This window comes from Platichthys flesus, chromosome 3, assembly GCF_949316205.1.
Source record: "Platichthys flesus chromosome 3, fPlaFle2.1, whole genome shotgun sequence".
Taxonomy (NCBI): Eukaryota; Metazoa; Chordata; class Actinopteri; order Pleuronectiformes; family Pleuronectidae; genus Platichthys; species Platichthys flesus.
In genome coordinates this window covers 4,066,496-4,082,880 of record NC_084947.1, presented here as the reverse complement: position 1 = coordinate 4,082,880, position 16,385 = coordinate 4,066,496, and the positions used below count along the sequence as shown (strand labels likewise).

The 16,385-nt window shown below is 43.4% G+C and overlaps 2 protein-coding genes across 4 annotated transcripts; both read left to right on the top strand.

Annotated features, from left to right (window-relative positions):
* Positions 1 to 144: 144 nt before the first annotated feature.
* fbxo21 (F-box protein 21) lies at positions 145 to 8,061 on the top strand. Of its 3 annotated transcripts, none has more exons than XM_062381445.1 (12): positions 145 to 606; positions 1,526 to 1,661; positions 2,438 to 2,532; positions 2,727 to 2,848; positions 3,313 to 3,459; positions 3,617 to 3,753; positions 3,842 to 3,978; positions 4,098 to 4,277; positions 4,530 to 4,662; positions 4,797 to 4,987; positions 5,095 to 5,252; positions 6,884 to 8,061. In XM_062381445.1, exons 1-12 carry the CDS (start codon positions 383 to 385, stop codon positions 7,123 to 7,125), a joined length of 1,902 nt encoding a protein of 633 aa, XP_062237429.1. In that variant the 5' UTR covers positions 145 to 382; the 3' UTR covers positions 7,126 to 8,061. The 3 variants fall into 3 exon arrangements, with proteins under 3 accessions (XP_062237429.1, XP_062237427.1, XP_062237428.1); XM_062381443.1 differs by having other exon boundaries at positions 2,408 to 2,532; XM_062381444.1 differs by having other exon boundaries at positions 147 to 606; positions 2,423 to 2,532.
* Positions 8,062 to 8,203: 142 nt separating this feature from the next.
* On the top strand, positions 8,204 to 16,367 carry tesca (tescalcin a). Its single transcript, XM_062381446.1, has 8 exons — positions 8,204 to 8,447; positions 10,317 to 10,386; positions 10,871 to 10,951; positions 12,665 to 12,804; positions 13,815 to 13,876; positions 15,319 to 15,426; positions 15,510 to 15,557; positions 15,656 to 16,367. Exons 1-8 carry the CDS (start codon positions 8,384 to 8,386, stop codon positions 15,746 to 15,748), a joined length of 666 nt encoding a protein of 221 aa, XP_062237430.1. The 5' UTR covers positions 8,204 to 8,383; the 3' UTR covers positions 15,749 to 16,367.
* The last annotated feature ends 18 nt before the right edge of the window (positions 16,368 to 16,385 follow it).

Here is a 16,385-nt window from a genome sequence, read left to right as displayed (position 1 = left end):
GTAAAGTTAAATGTTATTTTACTGCTATAAAAACACGTATTCTGCATTTTAATTAACAAATAACACAGAATCTATTCAGTTTTAGTTTTGTATTGTATTGTATTGTATTGTATTGTATTGTATTGTATTGTATTGTATTGTATTGACATTGTACTGTTCACCCTGTGTTAACCAGTATATGTCAAATAAAACTCGAAACTCTAACATTGAAAATCCAACTTCCAGCGGTACCTGAAAGCAGCAGCCCTTCCCCCTTTTCGCCTCTGCCCAAATCAACCAATCACGGACCACCTCGCGCCGCACACCCCGCCTCTGGCCCTGCCCCCTGCGCCATAAGGGGGCGGGGCCGGCACAATGAGGTAATCGGGGGTAAACAGAAAAGATGGCGACGTCTGTAGCCGGAGACGCGCAGCAGAGCCTCAATGGGATCATCCCCGAGCCCCGCGTCAAGAAGCTCACCGACCTGCCGAGCGAGCTGCTGGAGCACATCCTCTGCTTCCCCGTCCTGCAGCACCGGGACATCTGCAACGTGTCCTGCTGCTGCAAGCGGCTGCACGACGTCTGCCACGGGAGGGGGAAGGTCTGGGGACACCAGTACAAACTCAGGTGCTCGTGATCGTGTCGTGCTCGTTTGCCCCTCTCCCCGGTTCCTGCTCCCGTGTGTGTGTGTCTGTGTTGTGTCAATTCCACTCTCATCCGGGAGTTGGACATGTCTGGTTTGTTGTGTGTGTGGGTGTGTGTGTGTTGGGGGGGAGCTGAGCTGCGTGTGTTTCCCCTGCGAGCTCCCAGGCAGCTGTCACCCATAGACGTGCAGCTCATGCACCAAATCCAGCCAGTACCAGTGTCGAGCTGCAGGCTGGTAGTGGGGGAAGCGTGGGGGAAGCTTCAACAAATCCCAGTTTGAACCCAGTTTCACACCAGTAACTGACAGAGAAGGAAACTGTGTGACCTTGGATGCAGGAGATTACAGCTCCAGCCAAAAAGCTGAGCCCTCCTCCTGCCTCACTTGGCTCCACGTTGCTGTCCTCAAGAGAAATGTGCAATATTCAAAGATTCAGTACTTTATTGCAACCCAAGTCCGTTGTGTAGACATTTCCTCAGTTTGCCCACGAGGAGACAACAATACACACAACCCCCCCCCCATCCCATAAAAAAACACAACAAACATCTGTTATCGTGAAATACAGTATAAATACAGGATACACTCAAATACAGTAAAACTAGTGCAAATAGAATAGTTGTGGTCAGTAGTAGTTTCACTCTCACATATTTTTTTTCTCAAATCTATTGTTGGCTTTGAGTTACTGGGTATAAACTTTATATTTCCATTTTTATTTGCATAGAATCCGCATATTTTCCCTTATATTCTCAGACTGTATTCTATTATATAGCACAAGACCTAAACCCAAGTCTACAGCCTTTGACAGACAAGTCTTGTTTCTGCGTGAGGCCACAGGAGCTGGATGGATTCTGTTCATGTCCCCAGAGTTACTGACACACCTGTGTCACTGCCTTTCGTCAACAGATGGCCGCGGCTGCAGAGGTTCTACCGTCAGAACGAGAGCTGCGACTGGCTCCGGGAGTACAAGACACGCCATCGAGTGGGAATACAGATCAGACGGACGGTGGAATCCATCTCCAAGAGGTTCTATACAGAAGTTGTAAGTAATTTATGATCTAGACGGGCTGTGAGTGGAGTGTTTACCTCCTCCAAGGCCCTGAATGACACCCCATTTATATTCACTGGATCCAGATCTTTATTTGGATCTGCACCAACTTGCACACACTCATGATTATCAGTCCCCTAAACACGCCTGATTTAAAAATATTGCAAAACGCAATATTATTTTCTATCTGGAAAATAAATGTGGATCAGCATCATAATTGAATGGGTTCTTCTGTGGGTCATACGTCAGCCCCTCCACTAAATTGCATGGAAGTCAATTAGAAAGAGTAGTACTCAGTAGAACTCATACCTCTGCCAAACAGCTCCCTTGAATCCAAGCAAGCTGCTCCAAACTACACACTCAGAGATATCGCATGTCAGATTGTTTTCATTGAGATCCATAAATGACTCCCTGGGAAATTGATGAAAATGTCAAAATATCTTTCTCAGGGAAAATAAAGATCCCGGCCAAAATGTAATGGCTCCTCTCTGGGCCCCGGTCCCATCCTTTAACCAAGTTTCCTGAAAATCCATTCTGATGTTTTCACATAATCCTGATAGGCAAACAGAAGTACAGGGGCTGAATCCTAGGCTCCTTGGTGGAGGTGATCAGGGATACATCATCAGACTTTGTTTCACATGCACCATTGGATTGAAACATACATGATTGTTACTTGACTCGGTGGATTTGCTGGCATGTTGTTGATGTGGTCACGTGTTCCATTTTCCAAACTAACCCAGAGATCTGTAACTCAGCCTTGCGTTGGCCAGGTGCTCGGAGACAGCTTTGCGGAGATTGAGTCGCTCGGGATGCCAGAGCACTTTTGTGAAGACGAGCTCCTCTTCATACTCAACTCTGACAAGAGGTGAGAGCCACACTGAGCCCAACACACAACACTAAACACACAACACACACAGACACTGCATTTCAACATCATTAATGGATTTGGGTGTTAATCCTCCCTGAGACCTTCCTCGGTGATGATGAAAGCTGTTGTGTTGCACACTCTTGTCCCTGGACCTTGATTGTGTGTTTCTGCTGCTCTCTGCCCTTCATCAGGAAAAGCTTGACTTTGAAGTATTATGCAAAGAAAATCCTCTACTTCCTGAGACAGCAGAACATCCTGAGGAGTCTGAAGACGTTTCTGGAGCGGCCCGTGGAGCAGCAGCTGGCTGTAGAAGGTGAGGAATCACACCTCAATTACATAAGCTGCTTTCAGACATGCACTGAACTCCTGATATAAACTTGAAATGATCCAGAGGGGCTCTCTTTGAGAACACAAACCCTCCATGTCAGTTCCTCCTGAGTTTTCTTTTTCCTGCCAGTACCCTCTGTAAGAAATGTTATGAATCTCTGAGTGAGTCCATGTGAGAAAACCGCAGGATATTGTCCGGGGAAATTCACAGCGGTTGAGTTGGTGTGTCGAAGACGTCTTTAACATGAGAAACCTGCAAAAGTGATAGAACAACATTTTTTAAATAGAGAGAAAGAGAAAGAAAGAGCAGCGATGAAAGCAAAGACTCCTGCTGCTCCACCCAGACACCTCCCCCCACCTTAATACTCGAGAAACTTTCCATTTGTTGTGAACCTGCTGCGCTCCACCTCATGCCCCCCCCCCCTCTCTGCTCCTCTCCTGCCCCTCCAGGTGCTGTACTGGTGGATCAGTATTGTAACCCGCTGGCCGAGGTCACGCTGGAGAGCATATCAGCCCAGGTGGACGAGATCGCAGAGAAAGTGAAGAAGATGCTGAGAATCAAGAACCCGTCTCACCCCAGCCTGCGACTCGCTCAAGGTGGGCACTTCAAAGTAGGATTGAAAAGTTGTTGCGTCGACACAAGTCACGTACAACTCGAGCTTCCACTTTCGCTTTGTGAATGTGATCTGCACAAGATCCCTATTTCCCTCTCAGTCAAAGTCTAATGAAGTTCAATCTCTGGTGTGTGATGTAGGAGACTGTTTGGTCGTAGAAGATTCCGACCTCCAGCGGCAGGTGGTGTCTGCTTTAAACTCCGTCTTGTATGAGCAGCTTCAATACAAAGGCAATGAGTTCGACTACTACAACCCCCTCAACTCCTACATCCACCAGGTACCTGGATGTCTGCTGCAAGTCACAAGCTCTTATTCTGCTTGAAATATTTAACTCAACTGATTAAACCTTCTTGTGTTGAATCCAGGTGCTAGTACGCCACACAGGAATCCCCATCAGCCTCTCTGTCCTCTACATGACTCTGTCCCGGAAGTTGGGTGTTCAGGTGGAACCGGTCAACTTTCCAAATCACTTCCTGCTGCGCTGGTGCCAAAAACCAAAAGGGTAAAGTTTGACCTTAATATCTGTAAAAGAGTCTAAAAGTTATTTTATAATCTCATTTCAGTTGGACCTGTTTGTAATGAGCACCTGGTAAATACATTGATTACACTGTGTTCCTGCAGGAGCGAGGACATCTACGACTTTGTCTACATCGATGCCTTCGGAAAAGGCAAGCAGCTGACAGCCAAGGAGTGCGAGTACCTCATCGGCCACCAGGTGACGGCAGACTACTACAGTGCCATCAGCACCACGGAGGTGCTGCTCAGGATGGTGGGAAACCTGCTCAACATCGGCAAGAGGGGGTAAGAGAAACCGAACAGCTGACTCCTGAAGCTCCTACGGTACACGTAGCATGGACACATTTAGAACAACGAAAGAACAACTTATTCCTTCACTAGAACTAGTTGATCTTCATCCTGGCATCTGACGAGACTAGAAAAGCAATCGCTTCCCAACTGAATTTTTAATTAGTGTGCATTTAATTGGCTGCGTCTAATAAATCAAAGCATTCTTCCGGATCAATAACGTTGTCTGCACTGCTTGGTTTCTTTCAGCGAGGGCAACGAGAAGTCCTACCAACTGCTGAGAGACTCCCTGGACCTCTACCTCACTATCAACCCAGACAACGTGCAGTACCTGCTGCTGCAGGCGCGTCTCTACTTCCATCTGGGCATCTGGCCAGAAAAGGTCACTGCACACAACCTGGAATCGGATTTTCTCTGTGTTGTTAACATCAGTTGTTCTGCTCTTGTAAAGTAGTGGCACTGTAGGTCACAGATCTCAGCTGATAACAGTCCATTAATGTTTGTCCTTCATCCCAGGTGCTCGACATCCTGCAGCACATCCAGGCGTTGGATCCGTCCCAGCACGGGGCAGTGGGTTACCTGGTGCAACACACGCTGGAGCACATCCAGCACAAGAAACACCCTGTGAGCCCAGAGGTGAAGAGGCGCAGCGCTGAGGAGCACCTGGAGGTCCAGTACTCAGTCGGCCTGATCATGAAACACAAGAGGTGGGCTCAGGGTTCTATGTGGAGCAGCGATGCTCCTTCTCCTCTCTCTGGTCTATATATATATATATATGACATCATTCAAGCATCTTTCTAACCTCCTCCACCAGGTCAGGTTACAACTGTGTGATTTACGGCTGGGACCCCAAGTGCACCATGAGTCAGGAGTGGATCACAACCATGAGGGTCCACCAGCTGTCCAACGGTGCCAACCAGCCCTTCTACAACGTCCTGGTGCAGGATGGAACGTGCCGCTACGCAGCGCAGGGTAGGGATTCGAAACATCCAGAGAGGCGGTGGTCTAGTGGCAGAAACTTGGACTTTGGGCAGAGAAGGTCTCTGGTTCGTCTCTGGTTCGACTCCACGGAGAGACAACAAAAGACGAACCTGGATTGATCTGTCCAAAAATCCAAGAGTCTCCCTACCCTGTCTAGTGCCCCTGAGCAAGGCACCTTACTCCCCCAAAATCTGCTCCCCGAGCACCGTACATGGTGGCTCACTGCTCTGTGTGTCCTGCACACAGATGGATCAAAAGCAGAGGTTAAATTTCCCCACCTGCATGATTGTGCCTTTGCATGTCTGTGCATGTGTTTGGGATGAATAAACATATCTTAATTAATTAATTAATCAGTGCAGAAAATCATCTCTAGTTTATTTTATATTTAACTGTTAAAACTATAACAAACTGATGTGTTTTCCTCAAGAGAAGTCAGTTAAATTGGAAAACGTCAATTCCCATAAATCTATAGACAGAATGTTACAAGGGCATATCAAGACGATCTTTTCCAGCTGCATGTTGGACAAATAAATCTTCCAGTAACACTCGTGAAGCTGTAAAGCTGCTGTGTTGACCTAATAGAAATGTCAACTGCACCCCCCCCCCCCCAAAGTGACAGGATTTATTAGAGCTGGACTAATTTATGGCTTTTCAGATTAATATCGTCCAATATGAGCCTTACACATGCACTTGTATCAGTTTTTAGGATTATAGATTTAAGAAATGTTATGTTACAGAATAAAAAATGCTTAAAAGATGCACATTCATTTCTATTTTCAAAATTTGAGTTCTTTATATTTGGTTGTATTTCGTTTTATGCTAAAATGTAGTTATTTTTCGGTTTATGAAGTATACAAATATTACATTTCAGGAATCATTGCCTATTCTTTAAATATATATATATATACTTCAGCTAAAATATCGGTATTGACATCAGCCCACACAAATCTTTAGTTTGTTAGGGCGTTAGTGGTTGATTGATTTTGCAGCTTTTTGAACTTACAACTAACGTTAACGCTTGATAATGTCATATTAATGAGGGAAGTTCATGCTGTGTGGGTTGACACAGACCAGGATTTCCTATAACTGCAATAATAAGATTAAACATTAATGCAAAGCTGCACGCTTGGTTTGAGGGAAGCTCCTCCGTCGTGCTGCATGTGCGACTTGTAGGTTTTCCCCCCTGAGCAGAGCTGCTCTGGAACAGGCTGACTCCTGCAGGATGTTCCCCTGTGCTCACCTGCTCACTCACCTGATCACTCACCTGCTCACTCTGCTGCTCACTCTGCTGCTCACTCTGCTGAATCTGATCCCTTGTTTGTTCGGGTTATCTTTGCTCTCGCCACCACTTCAACATCCACCTGCAGGCTTTGTTCTCCACAGACCCTCAGGGGGGGGATTAGTATTGATCGATTCCCTGCTGCTAAGTCTTCCTCTTCACAGGAAGTGAAAATAACTCCGGGATTTGATGTCAAAATGAATTTTTGATAAGCTTAAAATATTGATGTGTGAAGCCAATGCATATTAGTCATAGTTCTGTTATTCATCAACAGTCTAGGTTACCTTAGGTCAGTAAATATATGATCGCGTATCAGTTTGTTTTACGCTTCTGTGTTCTTTAGAAAACCTGGAGCCCCACTCAGCCCCCCTGGAGATCGGCCACCCGGAGGTGGGCCGCTATTTCTCCGAGTTCGCCGACGACCACTACCTTGCCAACGAGGAGCTGCAGACACGATACCCAGAGGACATGAGTGAAACCCTGGGCTCAGTGCAGGAGCTCTACCACAGACCGACGCCTGGCTCCGGGAACCAGGAGCCGGCCGCTGCCACAGACCAAAACAACCACCAAGCCATGTCCATGTAGCAGAGCAGCTGGGACCAACATGGTGCTGACCCAGGCCGAGCCACCACTGGTCCGTCTCCCGGGCTCAATGTACTGTCCATTTAGTTGTTGCTCAATTGCACAGACTCAAGGAAAAGAGAATATGTAATCGATGTGGAAACAATTCATAATGTGGTTTTGTATCGAGGACGGGAAAGATATTCTCTACATCTGCGAATCTGGGAAAAAGATCCAAAAAGTGTGGGAAAATTGTTGTTAAATATTGTTAATAATTCTGCTTCAAATACTCGTCTCCGAACACTACAGTATACTTGTTGTGTAAACAAAGGCGGTGTTGACGAGTTCCATTTCTCACAAGCCAAAAACATCAATATCTTAAAATCCAGTTTTGGATAAAGAGATTCGATTAAGAGTTTGGATGAAGTTTGGAAACTCGTCTCAGCCGCCAGCTTGAAGGATTAAAGACATTGGGTCTGACGTGTAAATTCAGGATGGGTGTCCAGGTGCTGTGAATCTACCCTTTACCTAAAAACCACGGAATGCGCCTTTGCCCAGAGAGCTCCTCCAGACCCCCCCCCCCCCCCCTTCTCCCTGCATCCAGCACCAGTCCAACAAGCCCCCCCAGCACAGAGCCTAAACCTCCCCCAGTTACAGTGCCACAGAAAATATTATCAAGAAAAAAGACTTTGTAAATTGACTTTTACTTTTTATTCCCTGTATTTTACTCAAGTGTGACGCACTTACAGAAAAGTTTAACTTTCTCATTTCAGGAGTGAAGTTGTTCTTTTTCATTTTTTTTTTCTCATGTACATTTACCAGTAATAGGCTTCGTGTCGAGTCTCATCTCTGTGGTGTGAGCTTGCGAAACAAAAGAGGAACCAAATAAAGACTCTGACTGATTTAGAATAAGAGCCATGAGGAAATTAGCGAAAAAAATAAAAAAGCATTTCAAGTTTTTACTTTCTCCTCTCCGGTTTGTTTTCACCGAGCTGGATTCAATGCGGTTCTTTACCTGAAGGCACAATAAAGCAGGGTGTGATATGAAGCAGCGGCAGGAGGAGGAGGAGGAGGAGGAGGAGAAGGAGGAAGCCACGCGGGACTTCCATCCACAGGCTGTGCGGGTTTAGGACCTGGAGGACGCCAGATGTTCCCAGGAGCTGCACACTTCAGTTGCACTGTCCCGTCGACAGCAGCGCGATAAGTCCGAGGGCAGCTGAGGAGAGTTGAGCCAGTCGAGCCGGATCGTCGTGCGTCCTGACGCGCCGGCGGAGCAGCGACGATGGGAGCTTCACAAACGCGCACTGAGCCCAACGAGTTCCAGGACATGATGGACAAAACTGGATGTAAGTAGGTGAAGACCCCCCCAACCCACTATATCTTGGTTTTACTCTGCTAAGTGTGTGTGTGTGTGTGAGGTGTTTCTGTTCAGTCGAACCGCGTCCGTGCGTAAAAGTCTTGGCCACAGAGGAAATCAAGGAAATGAACACGTCTAACGAGACAAGTGGAAACCTGATCACTGCAGCATCATGTGACCCCAGTTATCTTCACGAGTTTAACATTCAGACAATGATTCAACTTCACATCAGTAGACAAACGAAGTTAACTCTTAAATAAAACGCAAACAAACAATCTGACGTGTTGCTTTGATTTTTACTTTCGCATCTGCAGTTTCAATGATAGTAAACAGACAGTAAACTCAATCTGGATTGTGTTTATGGTTTCATCTGACTTCGTGGATTAGGATGAATTGATTGGAAACGTTGAATGAGCCAAAGAGCAACAGAAACAGTTAGAAACAGTTGAAAAGGAGAAGGATGTCGATCTTTCTGCAGGATGTCGATGCAGCGGCATGAAAACTCTCACAGATGAAGTTTGGATCTCAGACTGAGCTCAACTTTATTGAATCTGAACATTTGAGACTTTGAACCTTTCTTTATTGCCTCTTGTTTCCTCAGGGTGGAGCTTTGACCCTGTTCTTTATCTCTGGACTCAGTGGAGGAGATAAATATCCATATTGATTTATGTGTTCTCTGCTTTGATGATAACCAGAACAGTGCCCTTTCTAGACCTTATTCACTTGGCCTGTGTCTTGATCACCTGGAGCTTCTCCAGAATTATTCATGTCATCAGTGAGTCGTCCTCAAACTGTGAAACAACACACTGTCCCTTGTCATCGTTTGTTGTGCAGAGCTTTTCATTAACATTCTAAAGTGCAGAGTGAAGTTAGAGAACTTTGCGTTCATCCTACCTGGTTTATCTGCAGTGAAGATTTGTTTTTTCATATAACAAAAGCTGAAACTGCCTTATTACTGTTCACATGTGTGGTTTATATATGAGTTCAAATGATTTCTAACCCGACCAACACAATCTTTACACCCAAATCGCACCAAACTCGACACTGCACTTTTTCATGCAAATTGACAATACACGTGCACGCGTGAGGTGGATTAGATGAACATACAGATGGATGTTTGTGAAGTTAGTTGGCAAATAATAATTATTATTATAAAGTCCATTTGTGTAACACTTTTCAAAGCAGGAGTTTTATCTTAAGCTGCTCAAACATTACACCGAACAATAGAAGCTTAAGAACCGATCATGAGGAAAAGCTTCTTTGGGACTAACAGGCTCACACTTGTCGCAGCGACCACAGATTCGTCATTTTGTTTGTATTTGCTGCAATTGTTGTGCACTTTATTTAGATCTACTTGTATCTTTTGATCTGTGCACGTGTAATAGTGACACCACCCACTCCAGCCAACAGACTTGTTTCTGCATGAGGCTGCAATCTGTCTAAGTGCACGTTCTCCACCCGGCACTCAGCAGCTACACTTGCTACTGCAAACATCTATTTAATAGCTTCTGTCAAAATAAAGTGTTTACAGAAACATGGCCGACCTGTCGTGATATGTGATCAGGCCGAGGCGGAGGCACGAGTGAGTTAATGATTCATGGAACCTTTTTAAAAGGTGTAAAAAACAATCTCAGTGCTGCACAGTGTGTTTGCTTTGTCATTAGAGTGATAGAGCAGCTGCACCTGAACGCAGTGGCCCCGGGATCGAACCCTGTCTGTGCCGCTCGCTGCTTGTTATCCCTCCTGTGTCTATACACTGAGAAAAGAAGAATAAATCATCGGTTTATTACTGTTTGATTGTTGCAGAGTAAAGGCTGATTCATTGTCGTTCATTAGTGTTGTTTGTGTTTCTTCTCAGTTTCAGTGGAGCAGATCAAAAACCTCCGCAAACGCTTCCTGCAGCTGAGTGGAAACGAAGAGACAATAAGGTAACGTGGAAAGATCCACACGTGAATAGCTTCCCCTGGTCAGCTGCGCGGGGTCCTGATGGAAACTATTCGGCCTCAGCCACAGAGGATGATATACCACCTGTGTGGCTGTGGTGTTGAATTGTGGGTATTTCTGGTATCTGGCCGAGACGCAAACAAGCAGCACACGGTGAAAACAAGCAGGCACACTGGACAAATACAGTATGTGGATGCATCAGCCACAAGGAGCTGACATGCACTGCACACACACACACACACACACACACACATGCTGGAATGGTGATGAATCACTCCCCTTCCCTTTAAAAAGAACCAGAGCACATGTTGCGTACAGGACGTATCTCTCCTGACAGTTTACCTTCAGACTGAGATCCTGTTACTTCCCATAAATAACGTTGAGTATTATTTCAATTTGGTGGACGAGCCGACTCTGATCTTCAGCGTCTGTTTTTACGATCATGGATCTTCTCTTGTCACACTGCAGCAGAGAAAACCTGGACAGCATTCCGGCCCTCGCCAACAATCCCATCAAAAAGGAAATCATCAATGCAATCTTCGATAAAAGGTGGGTAAGGTCAAATTATAGCATAGAGCATATAACTACTGTCCTAAGTTGATATAATTATCATTAATACTAATAAGATTGAAAATTAATAATAAAGTCCAACACTTTTCACTCAACCCCCTGTTATACAGCTGTATGCAAACGTTTGGACTTATTCCATATTGAGATTTTTGGAGTATAAAGTTGTAAAGATGGATAAAGTAAAGTAAGATCTGCCAATAAGGAAGAATATCTTGAAATATCACTAGAGCACAAACCTCCTTCACATTTAAATTCACTAGCTCCTGATATTTAGAATCCCTAAATATGCCACCACATTTAGACACATGAAATATTCTCTGAGAAATCCACTAAAGCAAAATAAATTCCTGGATCTGCACCAAAATTATTTGATTCCTTCTTGTGTTGTTGGTTGAGTAGCCTATATGTTTCACAATCCTGCGATCCACACGTTAATAAACTTTATTTGTGATTTACTTCTATTAACAAACTGACAAAATGCTTCACAAAAGGATGAAAACAACAATAACATAAACAATAAAAGTCTGATATAAAAGACCTGATTAAAGGTTAGTATCTCGAAGCAATGTTAACAAGTTAATATTAAAATCTGACACCAGCCTTACTGATGATCATGTCATCAGTATGATGGAGGAATTTCCTCCTGGTTCTTAAAGGCATAAATACAACCTGTAACAGTTAATGATTCCTGGACTGTGAAGTTAATATATAACAGTTTGACATTTTTAGAAATATTCTTGCCGGTTCTTCTGAGGAGCCTGAGATGAGAATATTGACATGTAGGGTGAATGACAAGGTTTTCAGCTTATAAGCCCCGGAGGAAACAATGAGCTGTTCTTCGGTTTCTCATTTACTGCTTCGTCTAATCTTTGTGATTAGATGGACGGAGGAGTAGTTCTGCTCCTTTATCCTGAATATCTGCAGTGACTCAGCTTCACTATTAGAAGAATTGGATCAGATTCAAACGGAGGGTTTGATGTTTACGACGGTTTAATAAAGCTCTAGAATGTTTACTGCTTTATGTCCGTTTGTTTAGTTGAATAAAGTCAATCATGTCTCAGTAGAAAATACCTTTATTGCACCGAGAAGGCTGATAAGGTTGGTTTCAGTCTCCATCCTTAGGAACTGGGGAGCAATAAGTGAAAACAAAATGAATAATCATCCATTAACTGAAGGAAACAACACAAGGGTGTTATTGCTGTGCACAGACACTTGTTTGACATTTTAAATCCAGCAGTTTCCTCATTCTTTGGAAAGACGAGGAACAAGATGAACGTTAAAAGCACAAGTCATTTAAACAGCAGTAACATAAATATATAAATGGGTCTGAGTGAAACCACAGAATCAAACTATAGAAACAACCCACACATGATTGTGTAGATCTCACTGTAGAAATACAAAATAAAAAGTGTTTATTTATTTGTCATAAGACATAGTCAGAAACATTGGATATCAGCTCAGTAGATTTTAGATTTTATGTAATGACAGATGGAAACATAACCTCTGTAGCAGAGATAATAATAATCTAAGTTTCACATTTTCAAGATTTTTCACCAGACAAAATTTGTTAAAAACCAGAAGATGCAGAATAACAGAAACTGGTCTGTTAGGAAGGTATTAAAGTTGGTGTTCACCTTCAAAATAACATAATGGTTTGACTGGTAAACTGTGATTTCTCCCCGTTGTGACCAGGAACCAGCATGAGAGCGAGGTGGGCTCCTTCCAGGAGATCGGCTTCGAGCAGTTCCTCATGGTCATGTCTCACTTCCGCCCTCCGACCCTGAAGACCACGCCGGAGGAGAAGGAAGCTTTGAGAAAGGAGAAGCTTCGCTGTGAGTGCCTTCCCTCTATTTTTAATAAACGTCTACAAGTGCAGCTGTCTGGAACCCTTCATGTGAGGCTCGGTCTCCACATGCCGAGAAGAAAAGTGCAGCGCCTGATCGTAGATAACAAACCAGCGATGTGGATCTCTTGTTTCAGCTATGGCCGACATGCCTCAAAGACTGTGTCCATGCAGAGCTGCATGTGTGGGCACCGGATTCCTCGCTGCACGGCAGTTATCACACTGGAGAGGCGTGTTGGTATTCACGGCTCGACCGGGCACGTGGCCAGAGCGAGTAGAGCGAGAACAACTTGATTCTGTTCCAACATATCTTTTATAACCTCAGTCATTGTAGTTAAATCTGTTTCTCCTCGACAGGCCTTGTGTGATTTCTTCATCATGCTCTCCCCTGGTTTGAAACAAAGTGGTCACACTGTTGGTACCGTTTCCTTTTGGCATAAAACTCAAAGGTTTTGATTCAGGAGAATCCACAACCGTGACTGTCACGGCCACTAAAGCTTCTTTCAGACATTCACTGAACTCCGGAGAACCTCTGGACCTTCTCCAGAGGGATGAGAGAACCCTGATGTCAGAGCACAGAGTAAAAAACACCTCAGAAAGTCTGGAGGAGTGGAAGACTCGTGTGTCTCTTGTTGTGTCACAATCTTTATTTCCCTTCATATTTGAATAGATCTTTATGTATTTCGGTGAAACCATCAGTTCTCTGTTCTCATGGTGATGAGCTCATTTGACATTAAGATGATGGAGGAACTCAGCAAAGGGAAAATGTCATTAGAAGTTGCCTCAGGAAACAATATTGCTATTTTTTCCCATTATCGTATCACAAAACTTCAAAACATGAAGTTTTGCCACAGGCCTGAATCTTATAAATATCACTGTGAGTTAGAGAAGAAACATTACAAAGGTGCTTCATCACAGTTTCCTCAGATCCCGGGATTTGATGATGGAAATCTCCTTTCAGATCATGAACTAAATATGTTTTCCCGTCTGTCTTCCCAGTTCTGTTCAACATGCACGACACAGACAACGACGGCACCATCACCCTGGATGAGTACAGGAAGGTGAGACCACTTGAAAACACTTTGACTGAGGTCAATGAGTCGTGTGCAGAGGAACTGGGAAGATAACTCTGCAAATAATAGAATTACAATCAAAACCTTAAATGAATCATATGATAAGTGAAGTCATGAAGCAGTGAGAACATGTCCCAGGTATCTCTGCATCCTGGACTATTGACTGGACCTGTTAGTTTATAGATTAACAAATCATTTAGGAGCAGATGGTAGGAATCACTTTTGAAGTTGTGTCATAAACTTTTACAATCAATAAGATTAGATACTACAGTTATTTAGTTTTTGGAAGAAAGATAAGAAAAGATCCACATCTCACTTTCCTGTCATACTTTTTAAAATGCCTCCTACAACATTCAGGTCAATGCTTAAGAAACAAACATGCAACACAAGCAAAGACACAAATGTGCTGCAAGGATTTTTCTTTAACGACCGCCTAATTTTTCACTCATTTTAGAGGGGCTTTTTATAGGGTCCCCCCCATGATCCCTTTTTTTTTCGTTTTATGAGATGTTGTATCGGGAAAAATAAAAGAAGACCACTTCAAATTGCCATGTATTGTTATACATTAATATATTTAGATGAGAAATATTTTTTATCGAGAAAAATGTACCCGACGTTAGTGATGGTGTAACTAATTTTACGTTAATGTTCTAGGGTTAAAGGACTTGCACAATGATGCGTTTGCAGTTTTTCAGCCGATTACATCATATTTACCCTCAAGAGCTGATCTGGACCAAACTACATGTTTTTTGCTAATCATAAGCTTCAGGTTGTCCAGCAGCAGCAGATCAACACATGTGTGATAGAGCGAGTGGAGCCGTGAGTCCACTCCCTGTGAACAGGTGTAATTATAGAGACCAGAGGAAAATATCTTTGTGGGTGGATCATCAAGGTGCAGTGCTGCTGCTGCTGCTGTTGATGATCTGGTTATTCTAGTAGTTAGTTGGAAAAACAATTACAAGTTGACTAAGTTCAAATGGAAAAGCTCTCGCCCTACTTTTTTTGTAGCAACGGAATAACACAAGAACAATATATGAGGGATAGAGTAAGTTAGGGAAGAATTGTGTTGTTTAGTTTAAATAGAGAGAAACTCTTATCAACATATTAGCACAATAAAAATAAATATAGAAATATAGAATAAATAAAAGTAGTTTTTTTATTTTATATTCATATCAATTTAACTAAATCCAAATAGTTTTCTAAACCATAGTGAACGAGATATTAGGACAATTGTGAAAATTAAGTCTCTTTCCAATTTTCTTAATCATAAGTTTCTGGTTAAACTGTAAAATATAAAACCTCAATAACATTTCTTTGTCAGAAGAGTTTGATATTTGGAGTTATATACTGGAGATGTCTGGTGTGGCTGTAAAACTGATGCTGTTCAAACCTCAGTGAGGATTTAAAGACTGATGACCTTTTAACCCCAGGTCGTCGAGGAACTTCTGTCGAAGAGCGGCGCCATCGACCCGGAGACCGCCAAGGGAATAGCAGACGCTGCCATGTTGGAGGTGGCGAGCACAAACGTGCCGCAGATGGTACGAGAACTAAACCACAACTGAAACTTTAACTTTAAATTCCCACAGTCAAATATCATCAATATGTCTTTTAATCATTTCAGGCCCCAGACGAGTTTTATGAAGGAATTACATTTGAGCATTTTGAACAGGTTTGAACTTTTCTTCGTTTTCATCATCAACCAAATCAAACTAAATCCAATCTTTATCTGTCACCTAATGATGAAACTGTTTCCCCGTCTCCCCTCAGATACTCGAAGGCCTCGAGATGGAGACCAGGATGCACATCCGCTTCCTGGATGTGGGCACGGCCACGATGCGCTGTGGGAGGTCCACGTCTTGAAGGAGTCGCTCCTCGTGACGACAGATGTTTATGTTGCTGCTGTTTTTAGCAGAATCTCCTTAAACGGAATGAAGCCAAATACTTTTTGATATATTTTTGGACGGTTAGGGAATAATCAAAATTTATTTTATAGAGATTGTATAAAAGAATGTCTGGTCCGCTGGTTATGCAGTTTGACTAGAGGGAAATATTTAAAAGTCAAAGGACATTTTGACTTCCCCAGCTCACATTTAATCCCGAGTGATTCAGTTGAACACAATCCAACGTTCAACCACTCGGATCCTGTCACGTACATATTTTCATTTCTTCTGTCGCGCTCCACTTCTCTTCTATCAGGTTTCTCACTAACACTCTACCTCTCTGTGCTCTCTCTCTCTCTCTCTCTCCTGCTGTTCTGTAAATCTGTGACGAGAATGTAAGTGAAGGATTCTTCAGTCAGAACGTTCCCATGTTGGGTGAAAGTCAGTTGTCCCCAGCGGCTGCTCTGGTTTCAGTCTTATAATGGCGAACATCCCAAAAACGTGAGATTCAGCAAATCATTCCTCTGTGTCTGTTCCTCTGAGACTCTGTAACACTCATCTTACTACAAAATAAATGTCAGACTTGTGATAAAATGAAATGCACGTGTAAGAGCTTT